Source organism: Nesoenas mayeri, assembly GCF_963082525.1.
Source record: "Nesoenas mayeri genome assembly, chromosome: 4".
NCBI lineage: Eukaryota > Metazoa > Chordata > Aves > Columbiformes > Columbidae > Nesoenas > Nesoenas mayeri.
This window is the reverse complement of record NC_137540.1, coordinates 52,252,256-52,269,909: the sequence shown is the minus strand read 5'-3', so window position 1 is coordinate 52,269,909 and position 17,654 is coordinate 52,252,256. Positions and strand designations below refer to the sequence as shown.

Genomic DNA, 17,654 nt, shown 5'->3' with positions numbered 1-17,654 from the left:
ATTAAATGAGAACTTTAAAGCAAAATAAAGAACTAACCTCAAATTTCCAGGGGTAACATACTAGAGATGCACACTATCATAGTGTATACACAGAGGCTGATTTTTTGTGCCAGACAAGTTTTAATGCTCAGACTTCCTCTGATTTTGTAGGTTTAATGATTCACTTCATTCTTCTGCGATTACCACATGCAAACTGACCCATAAAACAGCATTTGCTTATTTAATACTGGTTTCAAAAATTTAACTCCCATGTATTGCAAAGTATTTTTAAAAATATCTGACAAAATGAAGAAAATGGAAATAGGCAAAAAAAGGCTAAGGCAAACACATACAGTTTTTAAAATAAATCCTCACATTATTTTAATAATTTAGATGGTAAACCACATGTAGAATTTCACATACAGAGTTGCAACTAGTAATTTTTTTCTACCTGTCCAAGTTCTTCATTGAGATTGGATGTACGAGCCATCGCAGCAGTATCCGTAGGTTCATAGTGCATGTCTATGTCCTACAGATTAAAAAAAAGTATATATATTTAAAAATTAGTCTTCCATAACTTATTACAAAAAAGTCTAGTACACAAATAGAAATGATAAGTGTAGAAGAATAGACTGAACATGAATCAAGTTGTCTACTTGTGATTATTTCAACATGGGAATCCACCAACACAATCAGATCACTTCCAAGAATCTCCAGAATAAATTAGATTTCCTCTTTAAAACAAAAATCTATATGTTTCTTTGAGATTTTACTAAGATTATTTCCAGTCATCTGTATTATTGAAAAACTGCTGTACCCATGTATCTAAAATCCATTTAGCAACAAGCAGAAACACTACACTGTAATATTTAGTGAGAAGTCAGTCTTATCTATTTATATTGTATGCACAACCAGTCATGTCTAAATAGCAAGATAAATATACCTTGAGATAAAAACATGAAGATAAATTTTAGAGTAGATAATAAATGCAGGGTACATTGTAGGGTGCATTATAAGCGGTGTGGTTTTGTTTGTTTAACTTGTTTAAAAGAAAAAAAAAACACCAGAGTTTATTGTAAAATGTAGCAAAAAATTAAAACGGTGTGAAGTATGGCAGGTGACCAACTTCTCTATACCAATGATATGCACACACACACATAATGCTTGAGATAATAAATGTCCAGAGTCCCAGATTAAGATAAATTGATGATAACTAATCCCTCACATGGGAGGGTAACAGAAGATAAAAGCGTCTTTTGGATTTGTATAAACATTAGTTGGTCATCTACACATTCAAAATGGGCAAGCCTTTGTTGAGTATTCATTTTAGAATATAAAACATAAAGGAAGAAATTAATTGCATTTTCTTATTTGTCAAAGCTTCCCTATAGCACAAAGTAAAAGAAGACATCAAAACCAGAGGACTGCTCACAAAAAGATTTAACTTTTAAAACAAATCATACACTTCACCTGCTACTCCACCTACACTTTTATCTCTATCTACATGACATCATATCTTGCACACAAATATTTCACACATTTGATCAAGGAAGAATGGCATGATTCATTTCCATTTGGGAAAAACTGAATGCATATTATTAAAAAGTACATGGCTTTAAGGAAAATACCTCACCCCCATCCCAGAGTAAATCCTTCTTTTCCTCCATTAATTCATTAACAAAAAAAAAAAAAAAGATCAAGGATGATAACATGATCTTTATATTTGTAAGACGTCATACTAACAGACACTGGCTTTGTACAAAAAAGCCACCATTAAACTACAGTGGTGGTGTGTAAAATGAGTGAAATACTGAAAAAACCCTAAACAAACAGACACGGGCTATGCTTAGAAAAAAGAAATTAAACTGGACAAAACTCCACTGGACTGCAAACACTTTCTTCTGATCATTCTGGTTGAAATCAATACCTGAACATTAATAATGAGAAAGTACAAAGCACATGAAAACATGCTCCAAAAAGCAATTTGTGCAGATGTAAAAACACTAAATAAACTCCATTCATTATTACCTTCTCAGATTCCAGTAATAGCAACTAAACAGCATACTTAAGTATTTACATTAAGAAAAAGTCTGAAAAAAAGGTACACACAGGCAAGCAATCAATTATTTCACTTGCTTGTAAACTACTTGATTTTAGAAATCAATGCATATTGTAAAAATAGTATTTACCCAATTTATGAAATATGCCTGGATAAATTTAACAACTTCAAGCGTAACCAACAAACTGATTGGAATAAGATTATTGAAGAGAATTATGAAAGTCAAGAAATTCAATCCAAAGTTGCTTGCTCCACCATCTGCCAAAAAACAAAGCAAATAAAAAAAAAACATTTAAGATAATTCTTAAATGTATATACAGTGTGTTCAGAAGATTGCATTAGCTGCTGTTTTTTAACATGTTCTATGTCCAAGAAGAAACTTGAGAATGAATTACAATATCACTTGCTTATAAATATAACCTTCATAAGAGTTAAGAATCTCTGTTATAAAGTGGAGACCTTTGACATCTTCTCCAATTTCTGAAAAGCAAAACTTACCAGCCATTCCCTCTTTTGCTATCTTTTAGAGATCATAATCTTGGAACATCTATATGTATATCAACCAAATTCTAAACTCTGAATTTTAGAGTTTCATATTTTTAAAGGAGGAATGTGCAGTGGAATGATTTTTTTTTCTCTATTTACTCTCACACCTTCCTATTACCCACCCTCTCAACAAAATACTATAAAAAAATGTATGTTCACGCCACTTGAAGAGATGAAATTAGAGAATTTAATGAGATTTCTGAAAGAACTGGAAATGTGAATATTAGCATATATAACAAGCAGCTTTATAATATTTTTCCCTGTTCAAGATTTAGATAACGATTAACAACCCAGAGGATGAAACTGGGAAATCACGGTCTGCTTTCAGCACACTACAACAGTAAAAGATGCAGCCTGCCTGTCTGTATCCAAAGATTTTGAAGAAAAACAGCCTCAGATGGGTTTCCACTGCCTATGGAATATGGATCTGATTGTTACTCCAACATCCAAGAGAACAGGTTTTGAACACTTTCATTAACACCAGTTCTGGCATCAAATTAAGTACCAGTCTAGAAGACCAGAGAGCCAACATTCACCATGATGTTGATATTCTCAATAATGACTAAGTTTGATACCTATTGCTACCTGTAAATAAAACAATATTCAGGTGTGATTGCTCTAATTAAATATTAACAGCATTCAGAAAGATGGGGCATTGCTGGGAACCTGTTTCACTACCATACACAAATTAAATAACTGAAGTGAAAAGGGAATTGTTTCTTACATATTAAAAGTACCTGGAACAACTACGATCAGAATGCAGCCTTAAAGGGCATACCTTACAAAACTCAGCACAATTTTATTTAATCATGGGGAATATATCAGAAAATAAACTGACAAGGGTAATAACTTGAAGAACACAGAAAATATCAATAGCCACTATTTCATATTTCTTTTTTTGAGGAATAAAATCATATTGCCTTGCATCCCCTGTGAGTACCTTTGCCCAGTATAACATGTTAATGAAGTCTTTTGTGTCCGTTTTATTTTCTTTAGGAGCAGCCTGCTAAGGTCAGATGTTGGCAGGCAATAATTCGTTAGATCCCCGTAGAGTAAGAATAATAAAGGCACAGCATAATTTCCTGGGATGAGGGAGTTTAAGAATTCAGGAAAGTCACTGCAGCTTTAAATATAATCCATCAGTAACAGCTGAAAATGGCTTTGGTCTGATGTCTACAAGCTGACTGGTTATGCCAGTGGAATGCTGATACAGACCTTGCTGAGCTGCAGAGATGTAGAGGCTGAAAGTAGTAGAAGCAAAAAACAAAGCTTGTCCTGAATTTATCAAGAGATCAGATGGCACAGTAAGGCAAATTTCATACTTGCTGTGATACGCCTAGCCTAATGGTTTTAGTCAACAACCATTTAAAAAAATCCTGATAAAAACACACTAAGTAAATGGCGGTAATCATCCCCCTTTACAAATATGAATACATCAAAACACTAAAATATTAATATTTTACTTCTTACAATTTAGGTCAAGATACCAGTCTCTTTCAGTATGCCTTCGATTCCATATAGCTGAACCAATAGAGCAGATCAAAGACATGGCAATAAGGATGCAGAACAGAATCAAAATCTGAATATTCGTAATTCGTTCCACATTAGACATTTTAAGAGGTGGACTTGTTGAATTCTGCAAAAGACAAAAAACAATGGTGGTTATTAAATATTAGAAGAGGTAAACACAGTTCTTGCTTTTCGAATTACATGTTGCTGCATCCTTTTCTCTCATAAGCATCATCATCAAAATGGCATAACTATTTTACTCAAAAGAAAAGTAAGCAGCCTATAAATCCATGAATTAGAGCTTTAGATTTGTGTCATAAGCAGTTTAAATCATCACACAGAACACTCATAACAGCAACAGCTAACAGTAAACATTAAAAATATATGTGCGCACACTCTTCTAGTGCTGTAGAGGACAATCAAACTTTTTCAAATAACTAATTTACATATCAGAAAAGCAAAAAAGGAAAGACATGCATGACCAATCTGAGAACATTCTTTTTTCTTAACAAATACACCTCAATTTTTTATTTCAAACTGCACTAGGAAACGTAATTTCATAGTCCTCATTTTGCAAATAAAGTTCCACTTCATTTTCCGACAAGAATGCTTACCTTCGTACTTGAAGGAAAGCTCCACAAGAGGACAGTTTTAGGAGCAGTCAAAAATAAAAAAGATGAACAGGCAAACTATAATGATCCAACTTGCTAAAAGAATAGTTTTTAAAACACAAGTTAAAAATAGTATCAGTGAATATGCTTGCTAGTAGAAGAACTACTCTGTGGCTAAGTGACTAATAATAACAAGAAATTGCTTTATTTTTGTTGATTTTACTTCATAAGAAAGATACTCTGTTATTGACATTTTAACTATTATATTGAATGTAGCTATGTTTTCTGACAGGATTTTCTGTGGTGTGTAATGGCATAATAAGGTAACAAAACGGGTAATTGAGAGAAAACCTGAGTGACAAACCTGCATAAGCTTTGTGTCATGTCCTGTATAGACAACAATCCCATGAACCCACTGTGTATTTCTCAACTGAGCTCCTCGTAGAAGAATCTGATCAGATCCCAATGGAACAGTACTAGAAGAAAGGAGTTTTATACTTCAGCATTAAAACAATCAATGTCAATGAATAAACATAACCACCAGCTGTTAAAACTTATTAGCTAATTTATTATGATTTAGATTATTATTGTAAATTCGCTAGGCACCTATTTTTCAGAGTTAACTTTTTGGGAATGTTGACATCGAAAACTTGACAGTTCAAAGCAAGTCCAAAAATTTAAGTTTGCAAAAATATTACTTACCACTTAATTGTGACTATGGACACTAAAGATACGGTGCTACTTAGCAAACAACTGAAACTAACAAAGGCCAATTTTCCTTTAATTTATGATTACAAAGCTTTTTCCTAAGTGTATGCTGAAACTCAACCATGCTTACAAATTTGATTTTTACAAAGCAATTTTCAAATGAAACGATTTTCTGAACTCTCAACTTAATCCACATCCAGTGAAATAAATAACCTAAATTAGCTGTTTAAAATTCACAATATTTTCTGCACCTTCTCTAAATTGCAAAACCAGCTATATTTACTTGTGTTATTTTTCTAGAACTCCACTGAGTATATGAGCAACAAAACCTCATAAGATGTTGGAAACATTTAACTGTCTTAAATTCAGACATTTAACTTTATACATACACTATAGCTAATTTCTTTTTGTAAAATATGAAAAGTTTGAGATAATTATTACTCTTTTCCTGGGATAAACAATACACTATTTTTGTACTTTTATTTCTATAAGTACCAGCTAGCAGTTCAGACTTGTTAATAGTGCTCTAGTGTTTGGCAGTCTTACCTAAAAATATTCCCTACTGTTGTTTGAAATGAACACATTATGAAGATCACAAATAAATTGCTTAATGACAGCACCTATATCTCTGGTAGATAAGCTATAAAGAATCTGAGGAAGCCATGATAATGGGTAACATTTTTGGTAGCACAAAGAACATGAAATCAAACTCAGCAAGTAAGTTTAGGTAATAACTTCTTCTGGATCATCATGTCCCCTTCTCTCACATATAAGCTTTTATAAAAAGACTCAAAGACTGCGAGTAAAGAGGAAACGACATAATCTTGCTCCCCTAAAATTAACAGTGGCAATGTGAATTTGCAAAAAGTAGAAAAAAACACATTTGATCTGGAAAAATATTTCAGTGCTTTTCCATAAAGACCAAACAAATAACAAATATCATCTCATTATAACTTAGTTCACTTTTTAGAAAATTAGCATGGGGTCCACTCACTGTTTAAAGAATCATTTTCCCCATCAACTAAGTATGCTTCAGCAACTGAAATGTTGAATTATATTTCCATGGAAAAAAATTTCCAGGTGCAGGTGCTTCATGAAAAGAAGATATCAGAAAAATAAACAGAAATATGAAACATACTGAGATTTACTTGCTTTCTAAATCTGAACTGTGGTGCTCTTGTAGTTGAGATGTGTTCATATCATGGCAAAATTAAGAGAATAAATGTCCTTTGAAGTATGAAAGGAACTGGGGTTTGAATTACCCAAGAATCATTAAAAGGGATTAGTGTTGCCAGAGATTGCTTCTGCACTTATTTGCATTCTTTGATCAGAATCATTCTAAGACTTTTGGCCCATCCGTCAGCACAACATGTAGATATTCCAGTTAAGAAATGGATTAAATGTCATTCCAAAACTAATTAGATATATTTTTAGTCTATTAACTCTAAAAAGAATGTCACAGAAGATGAAAGACCTAACCAGAGAAAAGTTATTTTTAAGTTCCCCACAGATAAACTGGAAAGCTTTTCAAATACGGTCCTTCTCTGGAATATCAGATGACTTTCTGTGTACAAGACACTCTAGGAAAGCAGAAGCCAAAACCTTTCACTCTTAATTCTCATACTCCTTGAAAAGTCAGGTGAGTTCTAAGACTCTTCCTGCCACTACCTGATCTTCCTCTATTTTCCCCTCTTAAAAGCTGCAAAGAATATGCAGTAAAGTCCTTTCTATTGCAGAATCCATTGATTCTTTTTGCCATCAGAACACTGGCTCTCAAATGGATACCCTTCTCCAACTTGGAACAGGAATTTATCTTCAAGGATCTGTTATTGGGAAGACAATCAGACGAGAATTGGGATTGCAGCCTGTGGGAGTTGTGTCCAGCAGAACTGGTACACAGACCAAGGAGAAGAAAACAGAGAGCAAAGTAACCAGGGGCATAGAAAGCCCAGATCTGCCAGGTGTCATGCTACTGATCCTCAGCATTGTCATATTATCCCACTCTTCAACGATGTGATGGTACAATGACTTGTCAGAGATCTCAAGTCTATTTTCCTGGCCTTAGCCTTCTCAAAACTGCTCCAACTCATCTGAGTCTTCTTGTATGCTACATAACTAATGACTTCTCAGCAACTTATTTGGGTTTTATTCAGTAAGGGATGTTCTCAATGGGGAAATCCCTTTTCAGCATACCTTTCTGCCTGGACTGTCAAAGATATATTAAGAGCTAATAAGACACATTTGAAAGCTTACATATCAAAATGTTTTTCTTATCAAGCAATTTATGTAAAGAATATCTTCAGGAAAACATTTACTTTACGTCTGGATAACCAATGTCTGCCCTTGTTTTTAGCTTGCTCACCCTTTTCCTCTGAGCCATTGCCTAATAATAATTTCAAATTTATCCAGGTTAAAGAACTTTTCTTCTTTCCCTAGCTAATTGTCTTCGTTGCCTTAAACCAAGAGACATGCTTCTGTATATTTGTGAGCATAACAAATACCATTAATACACTCAAAATCTGAGGATACCATGAAAACTTTTGCAGCCTATTTCAGCACACAGTTTTAGCCAAAAGGCAAAATAACTCTAGTGGAGTTATACCTCCTTGAATACAGAGTATCCAAAAGAAGGAAAACGGAACCTTTACTTTTTTGAGTTTGGTCTCCCATGAATTGTAAAAGAAAAGTCTGAAAAGGTCAACTAGATACAACATTTATGGACTGTAGGAGTCTGCCACTCCAATAAGTTATCTAAAGGGAAACAAGGGGAAGATGCATGCTCAGTATCTTCTATTGCTGTTGCAAAAATGTTAAGATAGTAGTGGATAAAGTCGCAATCACAGCTGCTGGATCTACATAATCTGGTCAGAAGGCCTTAAAGATCTGGATAAATAAATACCAGTTAGATGAACTTGTGTTACCACTAATACAGGCAGAAAAAGAATGGATCCCTGATTATTCATGTTGAAATTAGGGTCAGGATCCAAAAAGAGTTACTTACCTGCAATTCTTTTTCACTGAAGGTAAATATTATATTAGAGCCACACTTTTGAAACTATCCTACTGTGCAGAAACTATATTCAAAACATTCCGAAACTGAATTTCTCAAATGACAAATTCCTTGACCAGGAGATGGCGTGCTCCTACACATTCTTGAGGCATAATAGCCATCAGTACATTCGATGTTTCTTTTTTAAAATCAAATTTTAAAATTAAATAATTAGTTTAAAAATAAAAGTATGTTTTTCCCTCTAGCCAGGGAAGAAGGATGAGTGTGTGGATCTATTATAACTATTACCTTCAGAGAAGAATTACAGGTAAATGTTTTTCTCTTCTTATCGACAAGTACAGTGGAATTATAATAGATCCACACTCTTGCGACTGAAAACTCCCGGAATGCATCTGTAAGAAATCAGTAAATAAAAATGGAATATAAAAAATGTATTTAATAATTAGTACTATATATGTATCAGTCTAAAACCACAAACATTAATATTGTATATGGAAAAATAAATGCCTACCAAATAAAAAAGAAATTCTGTAAATCCTTGGGAATCAAGGACTTAACAATCCTGGATTTAGTAATGAATTTTATACTCCTAATGCATCACATTTGCTTTGAACCCACAGAAGACTCCAAATATCAATATTTGATAAGCACTTAAGTATTTTAACAATTTTTTTAGCAGTTTTACAAGCGTGTATGTTGTAATTGCAGTGAGGCAGTCTATTTTTACACAAACATGCTTTCAGTAAGCTAAGGTCTTTTGGCCACCAAATTAGAATAAATTGAGGTATATAGCAATGGACTCAGTTCCAATCCAGATCCAGACAAACAAAAGAAAACAACAATAAAAAAAAGACAGACAAGAAACTACTGTTCAGCTTCTATAATATACACTTAACAGGCAAGGAATGAGACACTTAAGAAGTGAGTTACTAGGTACATATACCAAAACTATAAGAATTTGATTAGCACTCCCTTCTATTATTAATAAACTATTGTTTTCTGAAGGTCAGCCAGTATAAAAACCCAAGTTGTAGCCATTAAAAGTAAGGTTTTACCCCTAGAGTTTTTTCAAATAATGATGTCTAATAAGGAATACATCAGAAAAGAATTTACCTCTCTAGCCTTCACAGAATTAAGACATTACTATTCATATTTTAATTTGAATACTTTAACAACACATAGCTATCTGTTGATTGAATCTCTTGAGATGATCTTCCTCAGATTTACATACCCATGCCCATCCAGTCTGATGTTTCCAACAAAGTCATAGAGATGTCGGTTTGGGCTCTCACATTCAATTCTGCCTGAAAGTCTCATCAAGCTTTCTATGTCCTTTATGTCTGATGTTAGTGGCAATCCCTGTAAAAAAAAATAGTTTGTCATGACATTAAAAATCACTTTCCAATATATAAATCTATGTATTATAAATCTGATAGTGCAACACCAGAAAACCAGTATACCTATATGGGAGCAAAATTGGACCACTACGCTTTGCTGTCGTACTGCTGGACACTACAGTGAAAAATTCACCCTGGTATCTTAAAACATCATGATAAAGACAGGGTCATAACCAACCATATAGCTCAGCAAGAATGTCCCTGCATACGGGGACATGGAAAACTCAGTCAAAACCTGCTATTCCCTACCTGTCCCTCAAGGACGATACAGGCACTATCAGCTTCTCTTTGAAGGGCTTCTCCCTCATGTGTCCTCTAAACACAAGACCAATACCCAGACTACTAACATTTCTACCTATTTTCCCAAAGGAAAACCCTAAAATAAAGCAAAACGGATGGCTTAGGAGTAATCATTCATTCCTTCCACTTGATTAATTGAACAATACTTTTATGATGGCAATAACTGCAGCTTTTATTCAAACAACTAAAATGTTAGTCTTTTAAAATTACTATTAATGTCATGAAATATGTTTTATAAGCAATATTAGATGAAAATAATATTAGAAATATTCTCAAAAAATTAAATTCCTACCTGTCGAATTTTTAAGTTTGTCTCACCATCTAAGTTAGATGTTTCGATGTAGCACATAGCTTGCGGTTCACTATTAAGTAAAAAAAAATCCTTAATTTTAAATAATAATGTCAAAATCCACAAACTTTCTGTAATCTTTTAACATATACTTATGTAATCATGTTTTTCTTTTCCTGATCAGATGTTCAGAACTAGAATAATTTACAGTTAAATCTGTAAAAACCAACAGTATTTTACATTTTCAGAAAAGTTTGCCAAAACCTGTTGTTGTTCCTGCCAAAAATGCTGTATACAGCAAAAGTATCCTATGTATTCAAGAGACTAAGATACAGCCACCAACGCAGTGCATTCATAGTGCCTGCTACTGTAGGCAGCGGTAGTTTCAACATGAAAGTTTTCTTGTAAAGGGTTCTTTTATTAAAAAAGCCTAAATTATGGATAATGATTATAGAACTGTTAACTAGGAAAACAGATAAAGAAGGATGAAATGACTTTTTTTCCAGTAGAGAGTAAACAAGAACAGGTCAGGACTTCTGAATTACACCAGTAAGCTCCTGTTTTCTGGACACAAGGACATAACACCTACTACTTATATCTACGATACAAGGATATTTTGATCCTGTAAAGGATCAAATGAGTCATAGTAATCTCCTTACAACTTAGAAAAACAGTGGTTTACTCTCTACACCACTTCAAAGCTTCTAATATTTTCCTTCTTTCCAGCATGAAACTCAAGCATCTAGTGTTTTTACATTTTTTTCTTTATTTATGCAACAGTGGCTACTGGTAAGCAACTTAATTTTAAAATGCTTGCAGAATAATATAGGTTATTCTAACAAATTTTTGTAAAGCAAACGCATTTGAATGTGATAAATCATTATAATAAAATCCTTTCAGGCTAGCATTTTCTTGTTGGCAAACTTTTCTAAAAATTTGAATAACTTCTACTCTGATTGTTTGGATAGAATCACCTGTATAAAACTTTATTATAATTCTAGCATTTCTATTAGTTCATAATAAAACCCAATATATTTGTGAAGCACTTTTAAAACAGACTAAGGCAGCAAAGACATTTCAAGTGACACACATGCTTAACTGTAGTTACTGTAGCAGATAGCAGTGACCTCCAAAGTAAATAAGTTGCAGTTAGATCAAGGCAGGCCCATTGATTAGTTAAGATAAAAAAATGTCTGGGAACAACGCAGACAAGAGCATAAATCTAACATGTCTAAGGAACATGCAATTTGTCACAATACACAAGAACAGCGCTGCTTTTGCCACCGCATGCAGCAGAGATTGTGCAACACCCAAATTTGTGCAGAGGGTCCTCTACCAGTCCTACCAACATTAAACTCTATTTGCTGAAAACATAGGATGTTATAAACATGTATATTCCTCTTAATTTACTCTAAGGAATCAAACATATATTAATCCTGTTTTTTCACTCTATGTTTATTTAATGACAACTTGTTTGATAAAATTTCATGGGGATAGCGTAAAAACAAATTTTCATTTCTTGGAGTGTTATCAGGTATTTACACTTTAATGATCTGTATTTTAATCAGCTGAACCCCTTCTAATTTTATAGATGTGTCAGTTTTGTCAAAGAAAGGTGAACAGCAAAGCAAAGACTGCCAACACAGCAGTGTTCTTCATATTTGGTGTACGAGGACCCACATACACGTATCCTGTGCAACTAGTTTATTCTAACCTTGAGGACAGACTGATGAGATCAGCTGGGAGATGCTCCCCATTGGTCACTTTCACTACTTCCCCTACTGCCACCTACACATCCCAGTTTGAAAATGATTAGAACAGAAAAATAAGTGACAAGGGGAAAAAAAACCAAAAACAAATCAAAACCAAACCAAAACAAACAAATGGACAAAGACAAAAAGACAGAGTTTTAAATTATTATACAAACAATACATGTTAATTAAAATGTCTGATGACAAATTTTTCAAAATCTAGTTTAATCAGGTCAGGAAGAAAAGAGCTAGAAAATTTTCATTTTTACTTGAGTGGACTGTTTTACTGTAAGGTACCAATTTTAAGCTGCAGAATACATTGATATTGTAGAGTAACAAAAAAAGCTGTTGTGTTTCTTTTCCAACTGACATAGTTTTTAGCCAGCCCATACATTAATTAAAAAAATAAAAGCTACACCAAAAGATTTTCTACCAACTTTTCTGAAAAGTCAGGTGACAATAACCTTTCCATGTAGACCTGCTGAAACTGAGTTTGTGTTTTGTTCTAGCTTTGTAAATTTCAGTTTACACTGAACTTGGAAAGAACCAAATGGAATTAAGTCTCAGAGGTTTGTGTCCTTCCACTGTAAGAGATTATAGTTTCCTAAAACAATAACATCCTCTTGTTTTCCAGAAACTGCTAATGCTGGTAAAAACTGAAACAAAACAAAAACCCAGTACACCCAGAACCATAACAAAAAAAATCCTCGAATGTTATTACTTTTAATTAAAATCAGGTCCACAAGCTTGCTTTTCTATCGAAACCTAAAATGTAACTGGCACCTGGACAGCAGAACTGATAAGACTGCCTGCCTGGAGAACGCGTGGCTGTGTGGAGATGGAGAGCCCAGGCCGGCACGCAGGCAGAATGAGACATAACGCAGCAGCACAGGGCTCTCTGCTGGCAGGAGGGCTGCAACAGAGCCATAGGAATATGACTAAGGAGGAATTTTTAGCTGAAAGAAATGCCTGAACTGGGCCCAAAAAGCAATCGTGATTCGCAAACCGGATCGTACAAGAAAACCTGACAGGAAAATTTGAGGTGAGTAATGGTCATAGTTAGGATAATGTGTTCTGACAAGGGCAGTCAAGGGAGGTTAAACGAAGTCCTGACAAGTCACATAGCAGCTGAATATTATTTCAATTTACCAACATGGGATGTAGGATTCCTTCCGGGGCGGGGGGGGGAGACAAAGCTTGGAAAGAAGGCTTTGTAGGCAGTTGGTATTTTTCTGTGTGTAAATTACAGCTGGAAAACACTACGACATGAGTGTTGCCCAAATCCAAAAGGGCAAAGCTGAAGACATCTAGGCAAAGACTCAAACTTAGGAGTTTACTCAGGAAGATTATAAAGAAGCTGCTCTGAGAGGATGTAATCTGTTTCACTTGCAAAGCACTAGGGTTAGTGTGACAGAAGTTATTATCAGGCCAAGAGAACAAGTGTTCTTGCTGCATGGTGTATTGCCTACTAATATCTTGGAGAAAAAGCACCAATAAAATTTATAAATGTTTCTTGAAGTGCAAGGTTTATAGAGGACACCCAATACAAAAACATCCGAAGTTATGACAAACATTAGTACTGAAGACAGATGGTGGGAAAAATTTATAGCATTATCTGGCAACTAGTTTATAATAATTTAATAGAACTGTCTTAGGAAGTGCTACACTTAATTCTGCAATATAATGGAAGATGGAATCAACAATGTACTAGTCTACACCACAGTCTGTCACAGAAACATGTAAGATCCTAACTTTATTAATTGTATGTATGAGTGGATTAATTAAGTTCAGTGGAATCATAGAGGGTTTATACCTAATCCACAATCATACACATTACAATAATGCTTCTCCTAGTGCCACAAAAAAATGGAAATGGCACTGTAAACATACAATAACAAACCAAAAGACAACTGATTATATTTAAATAATCGTCATTAAAAAAAAAAAAAAGTTGTCTTAGAATATGTTGTTTATTGACCTGATAAAATAGATGTTGAAAAATATGCATCTTCCACATAATATGTGGATTTCTTAAATAAAACTGTCCAAGGAAATGATGATAAACAACCTCTGATTGTCCATGTAATAAGAGTCACAGCATTACATGCTATAAATTAAGTCTTGCTTTCAGTGCTGAAACTATTCATAATATGTATTAGAGAATAAAGTCAATGTTCAGCTCATAAAGACTGTGCTAATTTGATGGTTCACATCTCATGCTCACTTTTTTCCCCAATTCAATTATCAAACTGGCAACTATATCCATTAAAAATCATTTCTGTTCCCTGTAACACATCCATTTTAATTCATTTACAGGATGCAGCCTGTTAGGTACTTATCAAAAAGCCAACCTGGTTAAATATGGCAGTTGAGGTCCAAATTTTAGACAGAGAATCAGCCTTTTTTGTATTATATTCCACAGCAAAATAACATACTAAAATGCCCAAATGAACAAAAGACTATGCTTCAAAACAGCAGCGTTTTTGTTTATTCCTTATTTCCTTGGAGCAATCACAAATCAATCAATCAATCAATAAATAAATGCAGGGTAGAGAAACCAGCCTCTACACTATAAGCATCAGTGGGCATCTCTACCTTGATGAGAGCAGTACAGTGTCAGCAGGTATATACTCTTTGCCTTTTATAATAACTATATCTCCAACATCTACCTGAAAGAAAACTGGGAATTGGTTAATGGTCTCAAACAAAATATGCTATCCCTTTGTTTTAAGCACAATAAATATTTGCCTGCTGAACTTGCTAGAAAGACTGTTAGAAACTTGCACACTTAGAGAAGCCTATAGGTATTAGATACTCAAAAGTCACTGGAATTATTTGGAAATCTACTATTTAACAGGCCAAATCCTGACCTTCTTTATACAGTTCTTTACTTTTTTGTTATTGCAAATATTTTATTGGAAGACTGAAGTTGAGTTAAAGAAATTAATCTCCCCTAAGATGATAGATCTGTTGCATCACGTTGTGTCCGTTATCTTTGCTTCTCTAAAGGTATAAGCCAATTTCATATGAACTTTGGCTGCAAACTACTGAGGGTCAAATTTTGTTCAAGCTTTAAGGTATGGAAACAATTAAAACTCAGGGACTAGATAGACAACAGAACATTTAGTCTTTGGAAGTTACATTTAACAGTTGCTTCCTAACTACTGCATAAGAGTCTTTAAGTTCTCACGGTTTAAGCCAAAGAAGTTCAGCAAATGCACAAAGTAACTCCTTTCCAAAAAGAAGTTTCTGCCTTGTCACAGCAAATGATACTAAGGAACTGTATAATTTTGCCATGTGTAAATACTTCCAAGTCAATCATACTATTAAAGTTATTTTTTACTGAATTTAAAGCCCACCATTTAACAGCAGTTTTGCCTGACTCATGACATCAAAATGGACTTGACTTCAAAGTACATTTTAAGAGACAAGTATTAACAAACAAAAAATAAACCACAAAAGATTATACACTTGCCATCATACCAGTTATAGGAGAAATAAAGCAAACATTACATCTAGACTACAGTTTAAAAGTCACCAACATAAACACACACCTTTTCCCAGTGGACAATCTCCCACGCACCATTGCGTAATACTGAAAAGAGAAAAGCAGAAAGAGAATTTTCCAGTTGTACAATCTAACTGCCATATACAGGTATGTGTTAGATTTCTTATCACACACAGTTAATCTACACAATATTTTACAGCATGCTTTGCTTCTATAAATTCAGGTCAAACATTTCAGTAATATAGCACATATTCCATGTAACCGTTTTTGTACCATAGAATCTTATTACAAGGTCAACCAGAACAATCTACAAGGTTTGAGAATCAACTAAATCTAATATAGATTGCATAAACAATAAACATATCGGAAATCCCCCAAATCAACCCAGGCCATTTAGCATAACATTTAGTATAGATTTTCCCTGCCAGTAGCAATTAATATTGCAAGCAAGCTCCATTAGTCTAGTTTTAAGTATTGTTACTATTATACAAAACCCATGCCTTGTTTGCCAGTTAATTGCCAAGACTGTGTTTCAGAGAATAAAGGTGACATTTTTGGTGTGTGTTAGCACCGGTTACAAAGCTATTGAAGATTGATGTGCAACAAAAAAAAAAGAAGAAGAAAAAAACCCCATATTGCTGTGTAACAATACTCAGATAGCTCCGAGAGACTGTTCTCTTTCATTATCTCCCAGATTTCAAACTGTCAGGATGCTTATCTAAGCACCTGATCAAGATCCAAGTGTTATGCAAGCATGTGGTGATTTCAAAAAAGTGGATCAAAATCTGGGAATACATATGGCCTTTACATCCAGGTCTTCCTTGAGGTTCTGTCCACACTGACCCCTCTCTTCTTGCATCTCAATGATTTCTATGAGTCATTATCTAACCTGCTTAATAATTCTTTAGGAAGAAATAAATTCTCTTAGCCTTCGTTCCCCCATATTTATGAGTGCTGATATGCTCAGGGCAATGGTAAATTGGAGCAGTCTTCCTTTCAGACAGTAAGCAAGATATTTTAATGACTGTCTCACCAGTCAGTCAATCATTACACAAAATTTATTTTGACACACCATTTCCCTCCACTGGGAAAACTACAGATCCAGAATGAGAATTGCTAAGACATTTCGAAATTTTGCCACAAACCACCTACTTCCATCCCATTGTGTCAGCAATACTGTTTGTGGGGCTGTGGTATCAACCAGGTGAGAGAACTGATGAGGATTAAAAATATACCTTGCAGCAATCCAGCTGACTAAGTTCCACAAATAGCTAGAGCAGAATAACTGCCAGTGCAGTTTGCAGGTCTGAAATTTAAATAAGTTGCCAGAAGTGGCCAGGGGCTTCTTAAGAAGAGCTGGCTGCAGATGCACCTGCACTGCTGAAATACATCCCAAGGCTGCTCCATGTGCATCCAAGCTGAGCTAACGCAGCATTGCCACTGCAAAGGGAAGGTCTCACTCTGCCTCCACCACATGCAAAGGCATGAGCCCTCACGGCTCAATGCACGCTGTCTCTGGTGTTCACTGGCGCCTTTGATGAGCCAGTTTAACCCACTACATGGAAGGAAACTGCCAGCTTTCTGGATTTGTTACTTGCTAGTTTAGCTGGTTAAAATCAGCTCACAAATGGATGAGTCACACATCTGAAATCTCAAGAGTACTCTAACCCTAGCTTGATCCGATAAGCTTTTAAGCACAATTAACGTACACTGAAATCTAATTAAATCCATTTTCTTATGAGGACAAAGAAAAGAAGTGGTTTGTTAAGCACCTTTTATATAATGGTTAGAGAACTTGTGCTGAAAAGTTCTCTGCAGCCTGGCTTTCACATTTGTATCTTCAATTATTCAGTTGTCTCTAACTAGCTTCCAAAAGCGTGCTCCATCTGCCCTACAGAAGCCTACTTCACCACACTGCTGAAATGCACATCTCATTGTGTCAGAATGTCTGACAGTGGCCTGCTGTATATGGATGCAACCTGAGGTA

At 34.6% G+C, this 17,654-nt stretch overlaps 1 protein-coding gene across 1 annotated transcript in view; it reads right to left on the bottom strand.

The window, feature by feature from the left end:
- The window catches only part of ATP8A1 (ATPase phospholipid transporting 8A1), a gene marked incomplete at both ends in the record, with an annotated part of 92,494 nt that overhangs the window by 65,126 nt on the left and 9,714 nt on the right, over positions 1-17,654 (bottom strand). Inside the window, 6 exons of the mRNA XM_080343860.1 lie at positions 431-508; positions 2,169-2,296; positions 4,055-4,220; positions 5,069-5,180; positions 9,654-9,781; positions 10,412-10,481. Of these exons, the coding sequence (XP_080199986.1) occupies positions 431-508; positions 2,169-2,296; positions 4,055-4,220; positions 5,069-5,180; positions 9,654-9,781; positions 10,412-10,481 (682 nt within the window). The remainder of the gene's footprint in view (positions 1-430; positions 509-2,168; positions 2,297-4,054; positions 4,221-5,068; positions 5,181-9,653; positions 9,782-10,411; positions 10,482-17,654) is intronic.